The 23,563-nt window shown below is 33.9% G+C and overlaps 1 protein-coding gene across 1 annotated transcript in view; it reads right to left on the bottom strand.

Annotated features, from left to right (window-relative positions):
- The window catches only part of LOC150110043 (acetoacetyl-CoA synthetase-like), a 72,107-nt gene that overhangs the window by 18,963 nt on the left and 29,581 nt on the right, over positions 1-23,563 (bottom strand). Inside the window, exons 8-10 of the mRNA XM_090403150.1 lie at positions 7,267-7,456; positions 6,890-7,012; positions 3,633-3,746 (exon numbers count right to left, since the gene is read on the bottom strand). Of these exons, the coding sequence (XP_090259276.1) occupies positions 3,633-3,746; positions 6,890-7,012; positions 7,267-7,456 (427 nt within the window). The remainder of the gene's footprint in view (positions 1-3,632; positions 3,747-6,889; positions 7,013-7,266; positions 7,457-23,563) is intronic.

The raw sequence follows: 23,563 nt of genomic DNA, 5'->3' as shown, positions 1-23,563 counted from the left end.
TTCTCTTAAATTGTATGTAATTATATTAAATTGTATGTATTATATAAATATGTGTATTATTATGTATAATTAAATTGTATGTTATATGTATGTAATTTGTTTGCCAGATAAGAAAGTATTATTTGAAAGATAAGAAAGTATTATTTGACATTTAAAAATATTATTATTATTATTAATTCAACTGAATATTAGATCTGGTACTACACTTTTCATTTACATAACACTTCATTTTTCATTAAGTCAACATTGATGTTGTAGTTTGCTTTCAAGAAATACGGTAACTCTACTTTTAGACACTTCTTAAGTTTAAAGTTGCAAAACGTAAGCCACTCTATGATGAATCCTACTGAATTAAACTTTACCAAAAATGTTGACGTGTTAGCATATGCATCAGAATATTAATTCTGACAAATTAATCGATTAATAAAAACACATTAATTTTATTACATTATCATACTAGCAATAATCAGTTAATAAATAATAACAGATTATTGGAAACAAACATTTCTGCTTAATTATGCATTTAAAAAATATTTGCGATTGGAAATTAACAAATCGTAGTGCCATCTCTTCACACTACAGTGAAATTAACAGAACCTTGCAAACAAGGTTAACGGTGATTTTACAGGAGAGACAGCATATTACCTACAAGAATATGTAAATTCAAAGACGGAAAGGAATCCAGTCCTGTGTTTGGCTCATTTCCTTTAGACCCCAGTAACTGTTGTCCACTAAGATAAGATAACTAGTCTAAAGTATCATGCTTGGAACATGTATCAGAGGAACTAACATGAAAAGTATAGTACTAGACCTAATATTCAGTTGAAATAATAATGACACTAAATAATTACTTTATTTGTATTGGAAAAATATGTAACATAATAAGGATGAAAATAATAGAAAAACATTCAAATACAATTGAAAAAAAAAATGAAATTTCAGAAATTACCTAGCATTATAGATGCATAATTTCTTTATAGTGAAGACTAAACTTTATTTCCTAAAGAAATTTGTATTTCGAATTGGAAATATCGTAAGACCTACCATCACAAAACCACCTTGTACTTAGAATGACTTACCTGAAAAAGTTAAAAAGCAGAATTCTTTGTTAAATAAATACAACTACCCTGTGAAATTGGACATTGGTTTTCTTTCTCTGGACAAACTAAGAGATTGGATAATACAATCAACATGCAAATATGAAATATTGCTCGATAAAGATAGAGAAAAATCGATGATGTTATTGAAATTATTAGGCAGACTGGTTCTTGATTTAAACTATATTGATTATCCAAAATGTGAAAATATAATGAGTACTCACTCATGTTTCTGGAAACATAACCAAAGATTTTGTGCTTATATCAATACTCAAAAATATACACATTGGTTTAAAATAAATAATAATGTATGAATTAACAGATAATGCAGATAACATAGTGCATATGTTTTCTCATGCTTTGAGAAGCATGAGAAAACATTCACAGTATGTTATTATCTGTGTGACTGTTTACGTTTTAATCAAAGGAACAGAGTAAAATAACTTAGAGAGACAAGACTGTAGTTCATTTTCAATTATGCTCATTTCAATCCAGCATCATTTTAGTTTGTGTTGTGTGTTGAGTAAAGTAACATAATTGGTGATCCACAAAAGCCACTGAAATTTTCTTTCTTAAGGAAAATAGCACGAGACAAAACACTACATGTATCTCTAAAAGGAAGGAAAACGATTCTTATTTTGGAAGATATATACAATGTGATTTGCTGTCAACAAGCAGCTGGGAAACACTGCTACAGCACTGGCATGATATCCTCGGTTATCTGCAGCACAGATTATGCAGTAGACATTGGAGACTGTAATATTCTCAAATGCCAAGTTGGTAAACTTATTGTCGATGCAACAGGTGATGGTGTAAGTAAAGTTTTTGCTTTCAGCTGCAAAGATGCTGAGCGATTTTCACCCAAAATGTACGACATTGGCAATAAATTACTGCTCTTGGAAGTTGAATTAACAGCTATACGAATTATGGATTGGATATTAGCAATTAATCTCAAATCTTTGATGGTAAAATAGGACTTTCAAGACTTTATTCAGTTTGATAAAGATTCTTTATTTTGGGTCATTTACGAACACTATATGTTCGTAAATGTGTATATTTGGTGACAAAGGAATACATGGAATCTTTAACCAGGCATCGTGTAGTTTCGAGACTAAACTGTATCGGATGTATGGAGCTGTACTTCCTATGGTCACTTTTGATGAACTTTAACCAAAAAACAGTGAGTAATGAACAGTTTATTATTAAACTTGTTGAAAATGTGAAGACTTTAACTTAATCTTGAGAAATATTTCTAATTAATTACATGTTCAAATTATTTTCTGTGAATATACTTGTATAATAATATTTCAGTAAGATAAAATGTGCATTTGTAAACTTAAATGAACAAATTTTTGTGTTCTCCATATTTAAAACGTTGGTGTGTTCTCCATATTTAAGTTACAACACGTATATTTTAAGTACATGGTGAAATTTTTAATCAGTTATGCTGTTTAGAAGTTGATGTATAAATCCATAATTTTATCCCTTAATGCAATTCTGTTTAATTATGGTAATAAAGTAGAAGTTAACATTTAATTAGGAAAAAAGTAATGAAATTTTAAGATCTATATAATGACATCTATATGAAGACTGTTTCTGTATATTTGGTGACAAGGAATACACGGAATCTTCAAGCAGAATCTTAACACAGATGAAAATATTGGTTGAGTTACATATGAAAAAGATTATTGGAAACATGGAGATTTCTGCTTAATGTAATGCTTAATATTTATTGATGTATAAATCCATAATTTTATCCCTTAATAAAAGAAACATTTAAGATTGAAAAATACCAAATCGTAGCAAATATACTACAGTGAAATAAATAAAGGAATGAAAAAAGTAGGGTAACATTGATATCCAGTAACTAATTATTTTAGAAAAATCTGTACGTTGGATTTCCAATGTGCTGTGTACTAAGCCAGACTAGAAAGATTCTTCTGGAGAATCTATATATCAAACTTCAAAACCTTGAACTGGAGTTATTTATGTGCTAACATGACATAATTCAATAATTAGTGCAGTGAACCTGCATTTGTCCAACTTCAATTAAATAAATGTACAGTTAACGTTCTCATATCAAAGGACCTCTAGTATGGTAGCATGCAACTGATTTTCAGTAACCAAACTCTCAATTATCTGATCAGAAAATTGACTTCCAGTTTGTTGAGGATAATTGAAGTATTATTCTAAAGAATCAAGACACTGATTGATGTATGATCAATACGCTAATATTCAGTAATACAATATAAGGTCAGGGCACTGAATGGTGGGTAATCAATATATTGATTACCCATTCAAATGACTATCAAAATCTATCAAAAAATCATATATCAAAATGACAAGAAAATTTCCTGATGTGTGGACAAATGCTGCAGTATTAGACAAAGAGAACAACCTGGAAATTTCCTTAGAATAATGTCTGCAGGAAGTCATAAATATGAGGGTTGGGAAGGAATTACTAAACTGATTATTCCTGTGTTCGCTTCAGTATTCAAATTTTAATTTTTAAAAAATCATATATAACTTATTTACCAGATTCATCGAAACATTCCACGCTCATTCCAAGATCTGGAGACTGGATTTCACCAAAATGCACTGGAAGGGTTGTGTTTGAATGAAACATGCAGCCAATAATATCAGTGCAACCTGTAATGAGATTAATTTTACATTTACTGATTCAATTACCAATATCACGCATGTGCATGAACGCAAGTACGCACGCGCGCGCGCGCGCGCACACACACACACACACACACACACACACACAAAAACGTTGTCCAAGACAGCATATAAAAGTAATCAATATTTTGAATTTCTCTTTGTTTTCTATTTGTCGAGGAAAAATGAATTCAGTAGGTGATATTTGTGCTAATGGAAAATTTAAAAATTGTTTAGAAGCATAGGTTAATTAGCTTAATAATGTCTTGTTTTGCTAATTTCCGCTGTCACTAAAATTTTTTAGAGACGCAACTTCATCGTGATATTTTTTCTCATCCTGTGACAAAATCTGCTATATTCGGTATTTTCCAAACACGTCCCCACGTCCACATCCTCAGGGCTGTGCAGATGCATGCATGGAGTGACATGACATTGTGCTTAGGTGAGCATCATGTGGTCCAATAATGCTCGTTTATGTGGCAGACACATTAACAACATATTTTATTGATTTTGTTTGGCACAGTAAGTATATCTTTAATTAGTTATTGGGAGTAGTTAATTAATAGTCAGTTAGAATTAATTAGCAAACTCGCATTGGATTGAAAAATGGCAAAATTTTTTTCGTGTAAATTCTACTCGTGAAAGTTTCCAATTCGGTCATATATTAGAAAGATGGATGGGTGAGATAATGCTCTAAAGATCGAACATGGAATGTTTTAAACTTCTTCCGGCTTCCACAAAGGCCTGCTGTCACTCACCGAATAATAACAGTATCGTCCGGAGTGATAGTTTGTAGCTGTATTCATGGATCGCTGGTCAGACAAACGTTTGACTAAATTCTAAATAAGAGCATTTATTATTTATTACTTATTTATATTAATTGTTTTTTTTCACAATATCGATTAAATTATAGGTTGTAACGTAATGTGATTTTCGAAAGATCGGTAATATTCCTTTTTTTTCTTTTTTTTTTCTTTCTTTTAGGATTTCTAATAATATTTGAGACAAGCAAACTGATTTGTTTATTATTAATACTGCTTGCAAAAAGTTACTCATGAAGAATGCGTTTTAAATGGTCCATTAATATTTTTTAAGGATTCAGCCTCCGTGATATATTCAAACAAGTTTATTTATTCGTGTGCGGTTCTCCCCGTTCCTCCACCCCGCCTTAGGGCAGGTTGAGCCCTCCTAGTGAGGGATTAAGTACGTATTTTTGACTGTAGCCTGTGTGTTCATGTGACCGGTTTGCCTGCTTGAGGGGTGAAAACCCCCAGATAAACTAGGTGGAAAACCCTGCTATTCACATCCAGACCGGCTAACCTGCCATGGCTGTGAAAGATCCTTAAGCTCCTCGCTTCGTCGAAAGGAATCGAACCTGCGACACTCCTTACCCAGGAATATGGTTGCGGAGCGCATAGCCACTAGGCGAACCGCGCGGACATCAAACAAGTATGAAAATAATTTGTAGAAATAAAAAGCCCATTTCGCAACAAACAATTTTTATATAATGTTGTCATTCATTATCGCAACAACTGAACCTGTTTTCGGCTCATAGATTATAAATAGTTTATTTCTAATATATATGTATACTCTTCCATCCTTTCGAAACTCTTTAAACCCAAAATTGTATGGCAATTTTCGATAAAAATCTAAATTTTATAAACAGCATAACATTAAACAACTAAAATGTAAATCAAGTAAAAAAATCTAATTTCTTTGATTGTGTAATTTGAAATCTTTACTATATTTAGAATTACAAGTATTCGTTCGTCAAAAATTAATTAATTAATTAAATATAAATATTGAAATACATTTAAAATTGTCAATCTTTATTATTTACACCATTTGTGATATATAAGAAATGTCACTAATATTCTGAAAAAGTATTTAAGTGAAAATTTCAAGAAATATCTTACGTCATCATCATCATCATCATCATACGTATCAAGGATTTAGGCCAGGTATGGCCTCTTCCGGCCGTAGAAGTCATCGTTGAATCGTTTAAGAGGACGTCCTGGTTTTCTTTTTCCTAATGGCTTGTACTTTAAGGCTTGGTTTGGTAAGCTTTCTGTTTTCATTCTTTGAACGTGTTCCATCCATTTATGTTTATATTTTTTAATTTTTTTCAATTACTGGTTCTTGGTTTAATTCTTTAATAATATCTTCGTTTCTTTTGTGATCAAACAGCATTTTTTTTTTTTTTTTGCGTGTGATCAAATAGCATTCGTTTCTTTTGTGATCAAATTTGCAGTTTTTCTCATAAACTTCATTTCTGCTGTTGTTAATCTTTGTTTGTCTTTTTGTTTTATTGTCCAGATTTCGCTATACATTAAGACCGGTAGAGCTAATGTATTGTATACTTTTAGCTTGGTTTGTTTTTGAACTAGGTTTGGTTTAAATATAGAGTTAATTACTCCTGTTATTTTTAAATATTTTGCAATTTTTATGTTTATATCTTTTTCATTTTCATAAGTGATCATACATCCTAGGTTGTTAAATGAATTCACCTGTTCTAAGATCTTGTATTCTAATACTATTTTAGTTCTTGCTGGATCTTGTCCTTTAAAGGCCATAGTTTTTGATTTTTCCGTTGATATTATCATACCATAATCTTTGGATATCTCATTTAGATTTAAAATAGCTTTCTGTAAGTTATCTTCAGAATTTGTAATTATTATTTGGTCGTCTGCAAAGAGGAGGGTGTTTAAGTTAACTGTAGGAGAAAGTTTAATTCCTTGATGTAAAATTTATTCCATCATTATTATTATTATTTCATTTAAGTAGATATTAAAAAGAGTTGCTGAGAGGGGACATCCCTGTCGGACCCCTTGGTTTATCTCTCTTGTATATGATAGCTCGTGATTTAATCTTATTTGTATTTGATTATTTTCATATATACTTGTCACAGCTTTTAGGATATTATTTGGTATTTGTCTTTCTTTTAATATGTTAAATAATATGTTAAATAATTTTAACTTTGTCAAATGCTTTTTCAAAGTCAATAAATGCAATATGTGTTTCTAAATTATATTCTCTTCTTTTCTCTATTATTAATTTTATCTTACGTAAGATATTTTAAATATCTTACGTAAGTGAAGTATTGCGTATGTAAAAATATTGCTACTATTTACCCATTGAAGAAACAAAATAAACATCTGGCTTGACATCTCGATATATGTAGTGCCAGTTGTTAGGTTTCACACAAGAAGATCCCGCGTAGATTTTTTGCAGCGTACGCAGACTGTGAGTTTCTTCTGTAATTAGAGGATTTGTCAAATAAATATAAATAGGTAAATAAACTATTTGTTTGTTTTGTTAACATTTAATTTTACATCACATTTTTGCGATCTGATAGCTATATTCATTTGATGAATTAAAGAGAAGGGATAAATAGCGAGAAAATCATTCCATCTTAATATGGATGCCTTATGATAATCATTGCGTTAATAATTGAATATTATTCTTATACATTTTGAGTTATTTAAGTTCGGGTGTTATTTGCACTTACTTGGTTTAATTCCTTCATTTTCCAGTTTATCAAGAATCCAAGGCCATATCGTTAGCCGGGTAGCACCAAGTTCATCCACTAAATCAAAAACTTTTGCAGTGTGCGAGGCAAACGGGCTTCCATCGAACATTAGCGAACTACTTCCTGTTAGAAGCATTGTATTTTGGAAAAGCCATGTAACCCATCCCACCTATGATGTAACAGTTAGTTGAGAAATATTTGCAAACTTGTGAATTATTATATAATTTATATATAGAGAGTGACAATTATAATTTAAAGGGAAAATATAAATTATCCAAATGATAAATACTAGAAACAGAAACATTCAATTTCCCCCACCCCACCACCCACCGTGGGAAACATTTTCTAAACAGCAATAATTGTAATCGTAGTAGGCAACTTAATGCAACGACTGAAGGACAACATACACCATTCCTCACACAGTGGAAGAAAAATTCTCTTTAACCAGAACTGCTAAAAGAGAGTAAATTCGCATCAGAAATATTATTATTATTATAATTATTATTATTATTATAAGTATTATTATTATTAATAATAATAACATGACGAATTAGTAACATGACATTAACAAGGAATTACTTCAACATCATCTATCGAAACAACAGAGACACATATCGTATAACACGACCTACAACAACAACCCTCTACATCCCCACACCCTTCAACAACTCATACGGTTGTTTTGTGAGATCACATCAGATACCCACGCAACTCAACAATCTACCAAGAAAGTTAACATGTTCGCTGCCAACTACGAGTATACTCGTAGTTCGTATATGAGCTTTACAAGCCAACTACGAGTATACTCGTATGTCGATTACCAACCTCGTATGCCAAGCGCGAGTTAATCCGTAGTATAACACGTAATTTGTAAATATCAATTTTAAAGTAGTAAAATCAATAAAAATAAAAACCAGTCAATGAAATAAAAAAGCACTCAGTAAAATAAAAAAAAAAGCAATTTATTCAAATTAAGAATGGTACATTTTAAAACAATTTTCCACGCACAATGATGGTTTTTCCTGGCAAACAGGGACAATAATAACGTGTTTCGCGTCTACGTTTGTTTTTTGTACAGACACGGCATGTCTTTGTCGGGTGATTCTTTTTTTCTGTTGGTGGTAAAATTTCCAAATAATGAAAATCCCGATTCCTCCTGATATTCTCTGATGCTGTAAGTTCATCCATCCCAACAAAAATTGAGATAAATTGATCTCTAAATTTTAATGCAGACATTGCATTTCCAGTAATCATGTTATAAAATTTATGCGCATTTTGAATGTATACCTCAAAAATGCGTATTGCCAATTTCTTTGGCCATCTAATTGTCTTTCGTAAGGTGGAATAGTATGAAAGCATTTGATCAGAAAGATCGGGGCCTGACATACCCAAATTATAATCCCTAACGATATTAGGTTTTAACTGAAATTTACCATTCCGATTTTGCGCTTCAACCATTTCAAATTTGTGCATATTTGAAATGGAAAGGACTTCCCTCTTATCCTTCCATTTGCTGACTACAACAGGACCTCTTCTTTCCCAGACAAATTCCCCTTTCTTTAGTTTCTTTTGAATAACATCTGGTGGATTGTTTTCCTATTATTTCTCAGCGTTCCACACACATACGTTTTTCTGTTGGTAAGCGATTCTGTTAGAGCTACAGAATTATAAAAATTGTTCATATGCAATACATAGCCCCTGTCTAAATATTCTTCCATCATATGCGTGACCCATTTTCGCTAAAGACGATTCAGATTTTCCTGTATAAATTTTTATTTTTATCACCAATCCATTTGATTAGCACAGTTCGTAGAATTTCACGCCATATTTATGTTTTTTGTTTTTTATGTATTGCCGAAATGCCAGTCTACCGCGCCACAACACCATTGACTCATCAATACATAAGTTTCTGTCTGGTGTGTAGCAATTTCGCATTACACTATTAAAATGATCTAGGACTGGTCTTAATTTGTGCAATTTATCATTAGCTGCGAAATGCAAATGACGCAATAAAATTTGAAATCGATTTCGGCTCATTTTAGAGCGCCAAAATGGCAAATTGTAAAGTTGATTTGTACTCCAATAATGCTCAATAGACGGTAAATTACAAGGACCCATATGAAGTAAAAGTCCAAGAAATAATTTCATTTCAGGTATGTCTGTTGCTTTCCAGTTAGAAATTCTTCGACTTTTTTTGAACTGCGCTCGGCTTTCCTCAATATTTTGTAAAGCATATAAATTGGTTTGTTCTACTAAAATTGTGAGAAAATCTTCAGAAAAGCTCAACTAACCTTTTGATACTGAAATTTCCAGTGTCAATTTTAAAACCTGCAGTTTCAACAAAGTCAAATTGTGGGGGCTCTTCTTCTGAATTTTCCCAATAAGTTGATGTTGATGTATTTGGCTGGTTGCTAACTTCATCATCGGAGTCACCGCTAGAGTCGTCTGTAGGATCATCTTCAGAATCGGAACCAAATATTTCATGAAATTCATCATCGCTCTTATTAGCATAAGCTTCTACTTCTATATCAGTAAGTTTTCTTTTACTGGTCATGGCGAAATTGAAGGTTCTTAGAGACTAGAAACTAAAACTGAACTAGACGCAATAAACACTGGCGTCAGCACATGTAATATATAGATGGAAGTGATACTAGATTACTCGTAGTTGGCGTATGAAACAAAATTCGATCTCATAAGCCAGCTAGAGATTACTCGTAGTGACCTTGAAGACGCGAAAAGCGCTTGGCGTGCGGGAACAAACTATGACTGAGTAGCGTGGCAGCGAACGTGTTAAAACACGTAGATAACTACAGAACATTAAAAAACGAACTCTGGAAAATATACCAACAAAGTTAAGAAACCATTAGCACTAATATACATATCACAAATCACTAGCATCCAATGCCTGCATCCCATACATAAACAGTAGCAACAACACAAATAGTTTAGACTAAATCCCACTCTCTTCATAAAAGCTAACCCAAGCTTCGAAGTAGGCGGGATTAACTTGCCTCACTCACCTACAAGTAATCCTTATAAGCAATTGCAGAAATTTATATGTATAATCACTCTTTCTCAAACTTAAAAAAAAAAAAAAAAAAAAAATATATATATATATATATATATATATATAAATTATTATTATTATTATTATTATTATTAATTATTATTATTAACAACTCACTAACACAATCATGCATTAATCATATATGAACATACGTGCTCCCATCCATCCATATACCCCATCAGTAATTAACGTCAAAATTGCCGATCACTACTTTCTCTCAACTTATTTTATTACGTTACCTACCCCCCCCCCCCCCACATCTTCCACCACCACAAACGTCGACAAAACTCGATCATACTAAAGAGCATTTTTTACATAATCATGTAAAAAATACAGACTGGAATTCCCTACTTAAAATGAATGATCCTGTAAATTATACGAGAATTTTCAACTAAAGTTCACAGAAATATACAAAAAAAGCAACAAAACCTACACAAACGAGGCGACAAACAGACAACAAGCCATGGATAAATGACGACATACTAAACAGTATTACTGTAAAAGAAAATCTATGGAAAAAATTTAAAAATTCACCCAGTAACACACGTTTAAAAACCTTATACAAAAACACAAGAAATCAACTAATAACAAAAATTTGTAGGGCACAAAGACGCCACTACTTCCAAAAATTCATGGAATATACAACATTAAGCAAATGTGGTCTACACTCAACGAATTAGTAACTCGAAAAAAGAAAACTTCAGCACAAGATTTTATTGCATAAAGCTTCGGTCAGGACACAAAACAAGAGGAACTAGCAGACTCATTCAACTATGATTTCACAAAACAATATCACACAACTCAAAAAAGACAAACTACCAACGATCAACAAAAAATTACCGACACAAAGTCAACAACAAACGATGTATTTTCTACTCGTAACAAAACAGGAACTGAAAGACGCACTCCCAGAACTAAAACCAAAGACCACTCCAGGAATAGACAAAATAAGACTCACAGACCTTATAACACAATTTGAACAAATAAATCCAATACTTTTGAAACTCGTGAACATAATATTCGACACAGGCATTATTCTACAACAACTAAAACTGCAGTAATTACGCCAATATACAAACACGGCAAAAGAAACGATACTCAGAACTACAGACCAATAGCTACACTACCAGTCATCTCAAAAATTCTTGAAAAAATAACACACACCAGACTACAGAACTATTTACAGACGTACAACATCATCTCACAAAACTAATATGGCTTTCAGAAAACAAAAAGCACCATCACCTTATTAGAAGACATCGCCGACACAATAAACAAAGCTCTCGACAAAAACAAGTACGCCGTCCTTATACTGCTGGACCTAACCAAAGCATTTGATACACTTGAACATGACCTACTACTCACCAAACTAAACTCAATAGGTATAAGAGGAACACTGCATACATGGTTCAATAACTACCTCTCAAACAGAACACAAGTAACAAAAATAGTTACATGTCACAGCCGGGGTATACAAATAAAACACGGTGTACCTCAAGGTGCCATATTATCACCCACTCTATTCAACATATACACTAACGCTGTTCATAACATATCCATAAGAAGTCAAATATTTCAGTACGCAGATGACACTGCACTACTAGCAATCCAATCCACAGAGCCGTGTTGATGTCTCTGTGGATTGCACTACTAGCGATCCACAGAGACATCAACATGGCTCTCTGCAAAGCGCAACAAGACCTAAATGAAATCACAACATACTTCCACCAAAACGCAATTCTAATCAACGGCACTAAACACACAGATGTTGATAATACACAAGAATCATACGCCCCGCATCACTATCGATATACTGTGACACATACCGCTGCATTAACAACAAAATTACCTGCCAATGTTTTGAAATCAAACTTGTAACACATGCAAAATACCTCGGTCTCTATATAGATTCCCATCTTAAATGGACAAAACATATAAAATACCTACACACCAAACTCCGGATCATCGCAGCAAAACTCTTCCAAGTTAAAGACATTATTCCATCCAACATAAGAAAACTCCTATATCACGGTATCTGCGAATCCCTACTCAGATACGGTATAACAGTTTATGCAAACACATCAAACAGACACCAAACAAAATTAGAAACATTACACAGGAAAATCGTGTCAACAGGAATCCGGACAACTTACATGCAACAACCAATTTCTATCAGACAAGCACATGGCGATACACAGAATTCTGAGCATTAAAAACCTGAAACACTACATGACATTAACAAGGAATTACTTGAACATCACCTATCGAAACAATAGAGACACATATCGTATATTACGACCTACAACAACTCTCTACATCCCCACACCATTCAACAATTCATACGGTTCTTTTGTGAGATCACATCAGATACCCACGCAACTCAACAACCTGCCAAGAAATTTAAAACACTAACTCTGGAAAATATACCAACGAAGTTAATACACCATTAACACTAACATACACATCACAAATCACCACCATCCAATGCCAACATCCCATACATAAACAGTAGCAACAACATAAATCGTCAAGCCTAAATCCAACTTCACAAAAGCTAACCCAAGCTTCGAAGTAGGTGGGATTAACACGCCTCACTCAACCACATGTAATCCTTATAACCAAAGAAGCAGATTATGTAATAAAACAGTTAGTAAAGTATACAACAATAAAGAAGATACTGAAGATACTGATTATTATGTGATAATATCATTAATGTAATACTCTTATGTAACATGAAAAAATAATGTATTAAATTATTCTTATAATTAAAAAATTATATACAAAACAAAAATTATTATACAAAAAATTCTGCATAATCTTCATTGTAAATCTTAGAAGAACATGTGTTGTAAATGCATAATATAGAAGCAAAAAAGTATTATTAAAATTTTTAATTGAAATCCAATGTAGGAATTGCAGCACTTAGAGCTGAATTCTGCAAAATTATAAGTTGCAATGTCACTCAAGATGTTTATTGTATATGTAAATATTTTAGCAATCAATAAACTACTATTACTATTAAAAATATTATTATTGAAACACTTTAATATCGCTGCGTCCGTTTTTTATAGTTTTAAAGTGGTTCCAACTTCTGTTTTTAATTTGAAGGTGTTCCCAAGTAACTCTATTTGTCACGCCGAAGACAGTGATAAAAATTCACCGAAATCGGCTAAGAAGAAACCAAATTTTGAAGTGCTGAGAAGTGAACGCGTTTAACAAAGGACGTCGTCATCTTTACAATCTCACTACAATTAAATATTAAAAGAACACGTAAAGACCACACCACAGTAATAACTTTTAATTATTAAAGGTAGAGATATTTCATACTAAAACTAATAGTACATCTTCAGTGTCACAACAGTTATAGGAATGGAATACAAGTAACGAACATTCGGTGGATCACGTATTAAAATACAACTGTTGCCGCGTGCTACGAAATGACAGAAAATAATAATTAATCTTTAAGATAATTAGTTTTTTATTGATTACATAAAATAAAAGTCTCCCAGATCTTTGAGAGAGAGAGAGAGAGAGAGGTAGTCATTTCTATTTAAATTCGATCGGTCTAAGATAGCTTCACAACTTTCTTTAAAAAGGCGCTCATATTTGAATCTGCATCTACGGAGGAGAATAACTTTATCCCACTGGATATTATGAGTAGCGGTCATATTGTGTTGTGCTAGACCAGACTTCTGAGGTTTGTTATATTCAATATAATATTGATGTTCTTTAATTCTTTTAATAGGTGATCCACCGAATGTTCGTTACTTGTATTCCATTCCTATCTGTTTGTAACACTGAAGATGTACTATTAGTTTTAGTATGAAATATCTCTTTAAATGTTATTTACGTGTTATTTTAATAATTAATTATACTATGCCACAGGTACCTCTAAAAATTAGAATCATCATCCTTCACGGGGAAGAATTTACTAAGCAAACAGGAAAATTAGGAAAACTATCTGTTGTAAGCTTCGAGCACGGATTGCCTTCCTCAAAAAAATGCCGTGACACTAAAGTTATTCCTACATTTGCTAGATTTGAAGAAACAGTTCGGTCATCTGGAGCACACTCTATTTACATTCGTGCAAGATTTTCCTTAATTCGCAACCAACTTCGTACTGTCAAAAAAGAATTAGCTTCTAATATCAAGTCTATTTTGGATCTAGAAGAAGAAATTTCAGCTGTTCTTAATGAAGAATTATTAGATATTGTTCTCCGTCTATCAAAACAATCTTTAACCCGCTCTTTTGACAGAAAATTTCGCAAACGTATGGAAAAATATAATTCTTTATATCACAAGCAAAAGAAAAACTTAACCTCTGACATTACTTCTACGAATAAATAGATTGTTAATATTTCCGATCGCCCTTTATCAGACGCTGAAACAAGGGCTTTAGCAAAAGGCCTTGATTTTGCAGTTATTCCTGCACGCATTCCATATCTTGATTTTTTACATAATATAGAACGCAATCTGTCGGGAGTTTCTAGCGAAGATGCTAACAAACTACGTTTTGAAGTTACGACTTCTTTATTTAAAAGCAAATTACCTCCAAAGGTAATTTGAAGGTAATGAAATCAAAGGGCTAACTTCTTTAAGGAGAGATAATAATATATCTATTTGTAAGGCCGATAAATCGGATTCCTAGGAGGAGTAAAAAACAAGGCTTGGCACGAACTGCACCAGTCATAGTTCGTCTTACAAGCACAAGAGACAACCTCATAAAAGCCAGCAGACAGAAAAAAAACAGTTGTGGAGGACTTGAATGCATTGCAAGACAATACACCAATCTTCTTATCCGAATATTTAACACCATTCAACCAGAATCTGTTGAAATACCAAGCAAGAAAAGCAAAAACAGAAAAAAATTACCAATTTTTGTGGATCTGAGATGCCAAGATATTCTTGAGGAAGTCCCAAACTTCAAAGCAGATACAAATTAAAAAAAAATAGTATCTGCTTTGAAGACATTGAAAGACTGCCACAGTGAAAAAAAGTCTCCTAATTAGTTCAAAAAGAAGACCACAATAAAAATTAATGTGAACCATCAACACAGATGCAATAACATCAGAATATATCGGCAATTTCACTTTGATCAGACCTATCAGATCATTCGTTTGACATCTCAAACATCAGCCTACTTCCAACAAGGCAATCAAATCAATACAAAATAACTAACCGGTGTCATCCTCAGATAAGCTCATTAAAAACTTTCGAGGATGCAAGTTGAGACATTACATCTCAACTGAGATCAACAGAAAGAAAAAAAAATTATTTATTATATTGAAGTGCTGTAGTTACTGCGCTTAAATACATTAAAAGCAAAAATTGTGAAATATATATAATTTATTGTTATACTATAAATGCTCTTAAAAATATAATCTTATTCAATTGCAAACTATAAATTACCATCTATAATAACTATTATTAACACATTATACAAAAAAACGAATATATGTATGAAATTCACTGTTAAAAAAAAACAGACAACATGTTTTGTAAATGCATAATATGCAATCATAATTTTAATAATAAAATTCATCGAATTAAAAAAAATACTATTATTATTATATGTATGTAATTCTTAGAATTTTTACATTTTGTAATTTTTTATGACATAATTATTATATGTATGAAAGACATAATAAAGTGCTAAAAATCATTTTAGTTATTCATTATACAAAAAATTCTGTATAATCTTCATTGTAAATATTAGAATATGGGTTGTAAATATAGAGGAAAAAACATATTATTAAAATTTTAATTTAAATTCAAGTCACTTACTGCTGAATTTTGCAAAAATGATACGTTCGAATGTCATTCAAGATGATTCTTGTATATGTGTAATATTTTAGAAATCAATAACAATTATTATTATTATTCAAAATTCTTCTTCTTCTTCTTATTATTATTATTATTATCTGAGACCTCCATGGAGTCAAGGACTCATCGAGGGAGGCTATACTTCACCCAAACCCGATCTCATATCTTCTCTTATATTCATTCATACTAGATGCACTCACTACCCCTAAGGGCAAATTATTCCACTCATTCGCTGCTCTCTGGAAGAAAATCATAGCTCTTTGACTGTGAACAAACTTAACTTCGCTGGATGACCACGCGTTCTCTTCCCACCTTCCATATAACGAAAAATGTCACTAGTTGAAATCCTATAACAACCATTCAAAAGTTTATAGACCTCAATCATATCACCCCACTTTCTCCTGTTTACCAGAGTCTGCAATCCATATACACGCAATCTGTCCTCATAATATAAATCCCATAATCCGAATATAATCTTTGTAACTCTTCTTTGCAGCATGGGATGTAGTAAACTCGAAGAGATTCTCTCATTTCGGATGTGCAAAAACAATCATATCCAAATCAAATTCAACTAATTTTGGAAAATGGTATCCTTGAAGTTAGAGAAAAGCTTTCTTGCTTCTCGCAATGTTTAAATTTCTTTGTTCACTTACTGACCAATGAAATTATTATAATATTTCTGAGAATAAAAAGCTACATGCTGACTGACATATCCTTCCTTACCCTAGCCAATAGGAGAAAAATGAATACCAATCACTTTCTCTCTCTCTCTCTCTCTCTCTCTCTCTCTCTCGAAAGGCCAGGAAAGTCACACAGAGAAGGATATAAAGTAACTGTGACGATGGACCATTTTGCAATATTGTAAACAACTAAAAATCTCAAAAATAAAAACGGGTTTTTGGCTCATCGCTGATAAGTAAATTGTCCAGTCATGTCTATGGAATGTTTATCATATGTCTATAAACAAAGAAAGAATGAAAGAACGAAAACAAAGATAATGGATGACTAATTGTTTTCTTCAAGACTGTTATCGGAACGCAGCTGTACGGATAAGGGTAGCAAGTTTTGCTACCCTTATCCGTTCTACAAAAGATCAGCTCCCTCCTCTCTCTCTCTCTGCCTGGAGTTTACAAAGTACCCTGTTCCTGTAAGCTGGCGTACTTTGGACAGACAGGCAGATCAGCATCCATCCGTCTAGAGGAACACAAGTCTTACATCTTCAATCACAACTATGGCCATTCAGGCTTGGCTAACCATGTTTTGGACACCACCCACAGGGTATCATGGAAGAAAACCACCATGCTCCACCACAGCAAATTCAAGAAAGAGAGACTTTTCTTAGAAGCAGCAGCAGCTCTCAAAAACCAACCAAATCTCAATAAATACGATTGCATTAAGCTTCCGAAGATTTGGGAAACACTCATCACCAGAGTTCCCACCTTACATTCCAGGCCACCTACTACTGCCCTTAGAGGGCGCTCTATCCAGATAGGACTTTAGTGTCACCCACGTGGTTGGGCTTAGTATTGTTTGTTATTTGTGTATATGTTACATTAATTGTTTTTGTAATCCCCATAGATGTCCTAGTGACTAGGACGAAATATAGGAAGTATTAAATTCTATTTTAATTCTTTTTGAGTGTTGTAAAAAATCCATTAAGCCTCCAACATTATGTCCTCACAGCACTTAAGCCTCTACACACGTATTCTAATCATCCATGGAGAAGAACTAGCACGCAAATCCAAGCAATACGGTAAGTCAAAACTACGACTATCTAGGTAACTAAATAGGCTGGCCTTTTTAAAACGATGTCGGGACACAAGAGTGATACCAAACTGCGTTAAAATGAAGATCAATTTCCATTCCAAAAAAGCACTTCGTATATATAACCGTGCCAGCCGGGCATTACTCCGCGAGCAAATCGCCTCTACACGTGCTACCCTCGCAGCGACGAACGCCGCCATTGGCTCCTTACATTCAGAGCTCTCCACCGTTCTTAACCCTGAACTTTGGTCGATTCTCTCTGGCATTTCGGAAACTTCCGCACAGAGAGAATTCCAAAAAATAAAAAATAAACACATCAAGAAATATAGCAACCTTGTGAAAAACAAACCACAACCACAAATTCAACCGCTCCAGACAGTAATAAACCTCTCTTCCAAAAGGCTCAACGACGATGCCGTCAGCGCCCTTTGCCTCGGCCGTAATTTTGCCTCGCTCCGAAGGAAATGCCGGTGCTTGACGTAATGATGAACATCGAACGTGGAATCGGTCGCTTACCGTCGGAGATAGCTAACAACATCAGACTTGACGTAGCCAACATCGTCGCGCATTCTTCGCCGCCAAAAAGTAATTTATCATATGCCCAACGCACGGCTCTCCTGAAACTACGTAAAGAAAAAAGTATCGTCATCACCAGAGCGGATAAGGGTAATGCCACAGTCGTTCTTAATACCAGTGAATACAATCGTAAAATGAACATTATCCTCCGCGATCGCGCTACCTACATCCCGCTAGAACACGACCCCACAAAAACACCAGTTAAGAAACTAAAAACCTTTCCGCTCCCGTCCCCCCCGAATATACGGTTTACCAAAAATCCACAAACCCAATTCCCCACTCAGGTCTATAGTAGATGCCACCAATGCACCTTGCTATAGACTATCTAAACAGCTGGCCAACTCTCTGATCCCCTTCACCGGAAGGTCCCCTTCCTATATAAAAAACTCGACCCACTTTAAAGCCCTCACAGAAAATTTAACCTTGAATAAGACAGACATATTGGTTAGCTTTGATATCTCCTCTTTGTTTACCAATATTTCCTTAATTGACACCTTAGCTCTCTTAGAAAACGTTTTTCCCACATCTTAGATCTCTTTTCCTTTGCCATTAACTCTGGGTATTTCTCTTGGAACAAAAAAATCTACAAGCAGATAGAGGGAACTGCCATGGGTTCCCCCCTCTCACCCCCCTTGCCAATTTCTATATAGAAGATTTTGAAAAACGAGCCATAGACTCAGCCCCACTCAAACCTTCTATCTGGCTAAGATATGTAGATGATGTGTTCTCTATTTGGCCTCATGGCCCAGACACGTTAGACTCCTTCCTCAGTCATCTCAATAGTCTACATCCAAGAATCCAGTTCACTATGGAAAAGGAAAAGAACAATTGTTTACCCTTCCTAGACACCTTAGTCACACGCCTGCCTAATGATACACTTACCTTCACCGTATACAGAAAACCCACACACACACAGGCAGATACATTCACAAACTCTCCCACCACCACCCCTCTCAACAATATGGCATTATTAAAACTCTTACCAAGAGAGCCCACAATCTTTGTTCAAGTGGAACCGCCCTCACTACTGAGCTTAACCACATACACAGCACTTTCCTCTCCACTGGCTACAGCGATCACAGTATCAAAAAATTAATCAACTCCTCCCCCGTTCCCCGTCCTTCTCGTCAACAAGATTTTAAAAATATCATCACCATACTCTACATCCGTGGCACATCCGAAAAAATAGCCAAGATACTAAAACAGTACAACCTACACACAGCATATAAGCCCCACCGCAAACTTGCTACCCTTATCCGTTCTACGAAAGATCAGCTCCCTCCTCTCTCTCTGCCTGGAGTTTACAAACTACCCTGTTCCTGTAAGCTGGCGTACTTTGGACAGACAGGCAGATCAGCATCCATCCGTCTAGAGGAACACAAGTCTTACATCTTCAATCACAACTATGGCCATTCAGGCTTGGCTGACCATGTTTTGGACACCACCCACAGGGTATCATGGAAGAAAACCACCATGCTCCACCACAGCAAATTCAAGAAAGAGAGACTTTTCTTAGAAGCAGCAGCAGCTCTCAAAAACCAACCAAATCTCAATAAATACGGTTGCATTAAGCTTCCGAAGATTTGGGAAACACTCATCACCAGAGTTCCCACCTTACATTCCAGGCCACCTACTACTGCCCTTAGAGGGCGCTCTACCTAGATAGGACTTTAGTGTCACCCCACGTGGTTGGGCTTAGTATTGTTTGTTATTTGTATATATGTTACATTAATTGTTTTTGTAATCCCCGTAGATGTCCTAGTGACTAGGAGGAAATATAGGAAGTATTAAATTCTATTTTAATTCTTTTTGAGTGTTGTAAAAAATCCATTAAGCCTCCAACATGATGTCCTCACAGCACTTAAGCCTCTACACACATATACTAAGCATGTTAAGATATATTGACCATTGCACTTGCACATAGCAATATTTTCAGAACCTCTAAAATATATTTTTGAGTAAGCATACCACACATACTTTAACCTCATCAACACTGCACTTACTATACATCTCGATATTTATAAAGTCACTATGTCGCATTCCTTTTTTATAAAGCTGTTTCACTGGAAGTTTCTCTGAGCTCGTTCTCATTAATTTAGTAATTTCCTATAGATTTTCTTTTATCGAAAATGTACTATAACCAGCTACAAACAGACTTCAAAATCCATTGCTTGTCTCTTCACCAGGTGGCGAAGTTTCTTGACTAATCACTAGAAGAAAAGATATTCATTAGTACTCTGGTTAAACTTACCACAGTATACGACAACACCTTCCACACCACGTGTATTATGTAGGAAGTTTACATTCAACTAAATTCACTCACCTTCCACCCTACGAGATTGGTGGAAAAGTGAAAGTGAACGGGAAAAAGATTTGAGGATATTACCACACTTAACAAACTATAAATACATATATCCCAGGCCGTATTTGCTGAATGCAAATCATAGAAATTCTTAAAATGTTCATAACGAAGTTAAATAAGCTTCACTTGCTGTAACAAGTTACAGAGGAAAACTAAGCGAAATTAGGCAGTAGCACAACATGCAGATAAAAATATTATCTTATAGGAAAATCAATACAGTTTTTTAACGACGAAAATTTTTCATCGCACCTTATATTGAAAATTACAACTCTCTCTCTCTCTCTCTCTCTCTCTCTCTCTCTCATATGCTGAGAATTACAACTATAGATATTATTTACGTTTAATAAAAATGGTTATTGTTTCTTCCCATTCCTTCACAGTATCCACATTATTAGAGGATTTTAGGTTTAAAGTATAAGTTATCTATGAAAAATAAACTTAAACTTACACCTGGAAATATTACAAAAACATCATCCCTGCTTGCATTGGAATGGACGAGTCTATCCTTTGAATGCGCTAACAGAGTTCCCTAAGAGAGAGAAAGAGAAGCAAAAAAAAAATATATCAAATATTCATCAGTGCACTCTAAGCTCTATGTAAACTCAAAACATAGCTTTTACTGCATGATGACGGATGTACTTATGTAACTACTGTTTGTTACTATCTATTTATTCAGATGTAGTTCAATAAATAATTACTTTTTCCATAAAATGTATGTTTTTACTTCTAGAGAAAATACTATTCAACCACAAATAAAGGCGTAGTTGTACAGTATTGGTATTAATTATAATAATTATTATGTTCCAACACAGTTTTTGCTGAATTTTATATGAGACTTCTTTTTTACTAATTTGGGTGCGCTGATTTCAAATATCAAACCCATTTTTCTCTATCACGTCAGGTTTTTCCTCTATGGCATTTTCTTTTTGCTAATTTGTTTTTGATAGTTTTTAAGAGGCAGTACTATTTAGAGGATCAAAAAAATCGATTTTTTTAATATTATTTTCTGAAAGTATGTACTTTTAAAAATCTGTTCCTAACTTTTTATCAAGAAATTCGAAAAATTCCCGAAGATATAGCCTATTATTCAAAGCGGTGCGCAGATCAGAATCGGAGCGCTCGCCGCTCTCGCTTGTTAGTAAACGAATAAATGCGTAAGAACCTGCAACGGCACGTACTGGCGCTTTGAATGCGAGAGAGGCCGATAATTAGATACATAACTACATAACAATATTCATTAAAAATTACAAGAATATTTATAAAAAAATAACAATTTTACTTACACCTGAGATTCAGGGAATAAATTTTTGTTTGTAACAATTTCTGCTGGGTGTTCTGTTTTGGCAATCCCTTTAAATACTCCAACAGTAGTCGGCCATCACCTAAATTTTCGGGAAATCCATCAAGATGACTGTATAGGAAATGAAGCTTTATATGCTCATGTTGCAACCTAGGCGCTGGAAATTTTCAAGCATTGTTTCCACTCGATCTTTGTAATTGCACGCTTTTTTGTTTCCAAGAAAATTATTCGCAACCATCGTAAATGAAGTCCAGGCTTCTTTCTCAATTTCGTTCATAGAGTTGATGAAATTTGGGTCACTCATTAAAGTTCTAATTTGCGGTCCATCAAATACACCGGCTTTAATTTTTTCATAACTAAGTCGTGGAAATTTTTCACATATGTATTGGAAACAGTCACCTTGTAAATCTAAAGCTTTAACATACTTCTTCATAAGACCTATGTGGTCTTATGAAGTCTTATGAAATATTTGATGTGTAGAGGTGGAAAAATGATTTTTTCTCTGTCGATTAAAGGTTGATTTATAACATTCTGTTCTCCAACATTTAAGGATATTTTAAGAGGCCAACGTTTCTGACTCCAGTGTTGGTTTCTAACTCGACTATCCCAGAAGCATAGAAAACACGGAAACTTTGTATATCCTCTTTGAAAGTCAAGTAAAAAGTTCACCATTTTAAGATCCACACAGATGATCCAGTTATGGTCTGTATATTTTAATAACTTCAGAACCTTTTTTAATGTCCTCATATGTTTCCTTTAAGTGGACTGAATAGCCAATAGCAATTGAGCCATATACATTCCCATTGTGTAGTAAGACACACTTGAGACTTCTGCTTGAACTGTCGATAAATAAACGCCACTCATTTGGATGATATTGTACAACACTCATTTCAGTTAGTAAACCTGACACATTGTTACAGTAAACCAATCCACATCGTGTTTAAAATATTGTACAAGATTACTTTCCCTGCTACGATAAAAAGTTATCTTCGTATCTTGCTTCAGTAAGTTTTTTTCATTTAATCTTGAAGTTAACAATTCCGATGATTCCTTTGATAGGCACAAATCTCTTACTAAGTCATTCGATTCCGCTTGAGTAAAACGTTGCGGTCCAGAACTAGAAATCAAATTTTCATTGTCTAAATAAACATCCGGGTCTTGCTCCTCAAGAACATCTCGCATATTCCGATCATGCTCGTTCTCAAGTAAAGGAAGTCCTTTATAAATTGGCACGGCTATTTCATTGGAATGAGCAACTGGCCGAATTGCTGAGTCGAGATTTCGATACACAATTTTTTTCTTATTCTTCTTATTATAACCAGAAGTCTGAACTAAACAAAAATAGCAATCGTCTACGTGATTTTTCGGTTCACGCCAAATCATT

Source organism: Typopeltis vanoorti, chromosome 1 (genome assembly GCF_054136105.1).
Source record: "Typopeltis vanoorti isolate ZY-2024b chromosome 1, IOZ_Tvanoo_1.0, whole genome shotgun sequence".
In the NCBI taxonomy this organism is placed as follows: domain Eukaryota; kingdom Metazoa; phylum Arthropoda; class Arachnida; order Uropygi; family Thelyphonidae; genus Typopeltis; species Typopeltis vanoorti.
The sequence above is the reverse complement of the archived record's forward strand: the minus strand, read 5'-3'. Positions and strand labels throughout refer to the sequence as shown.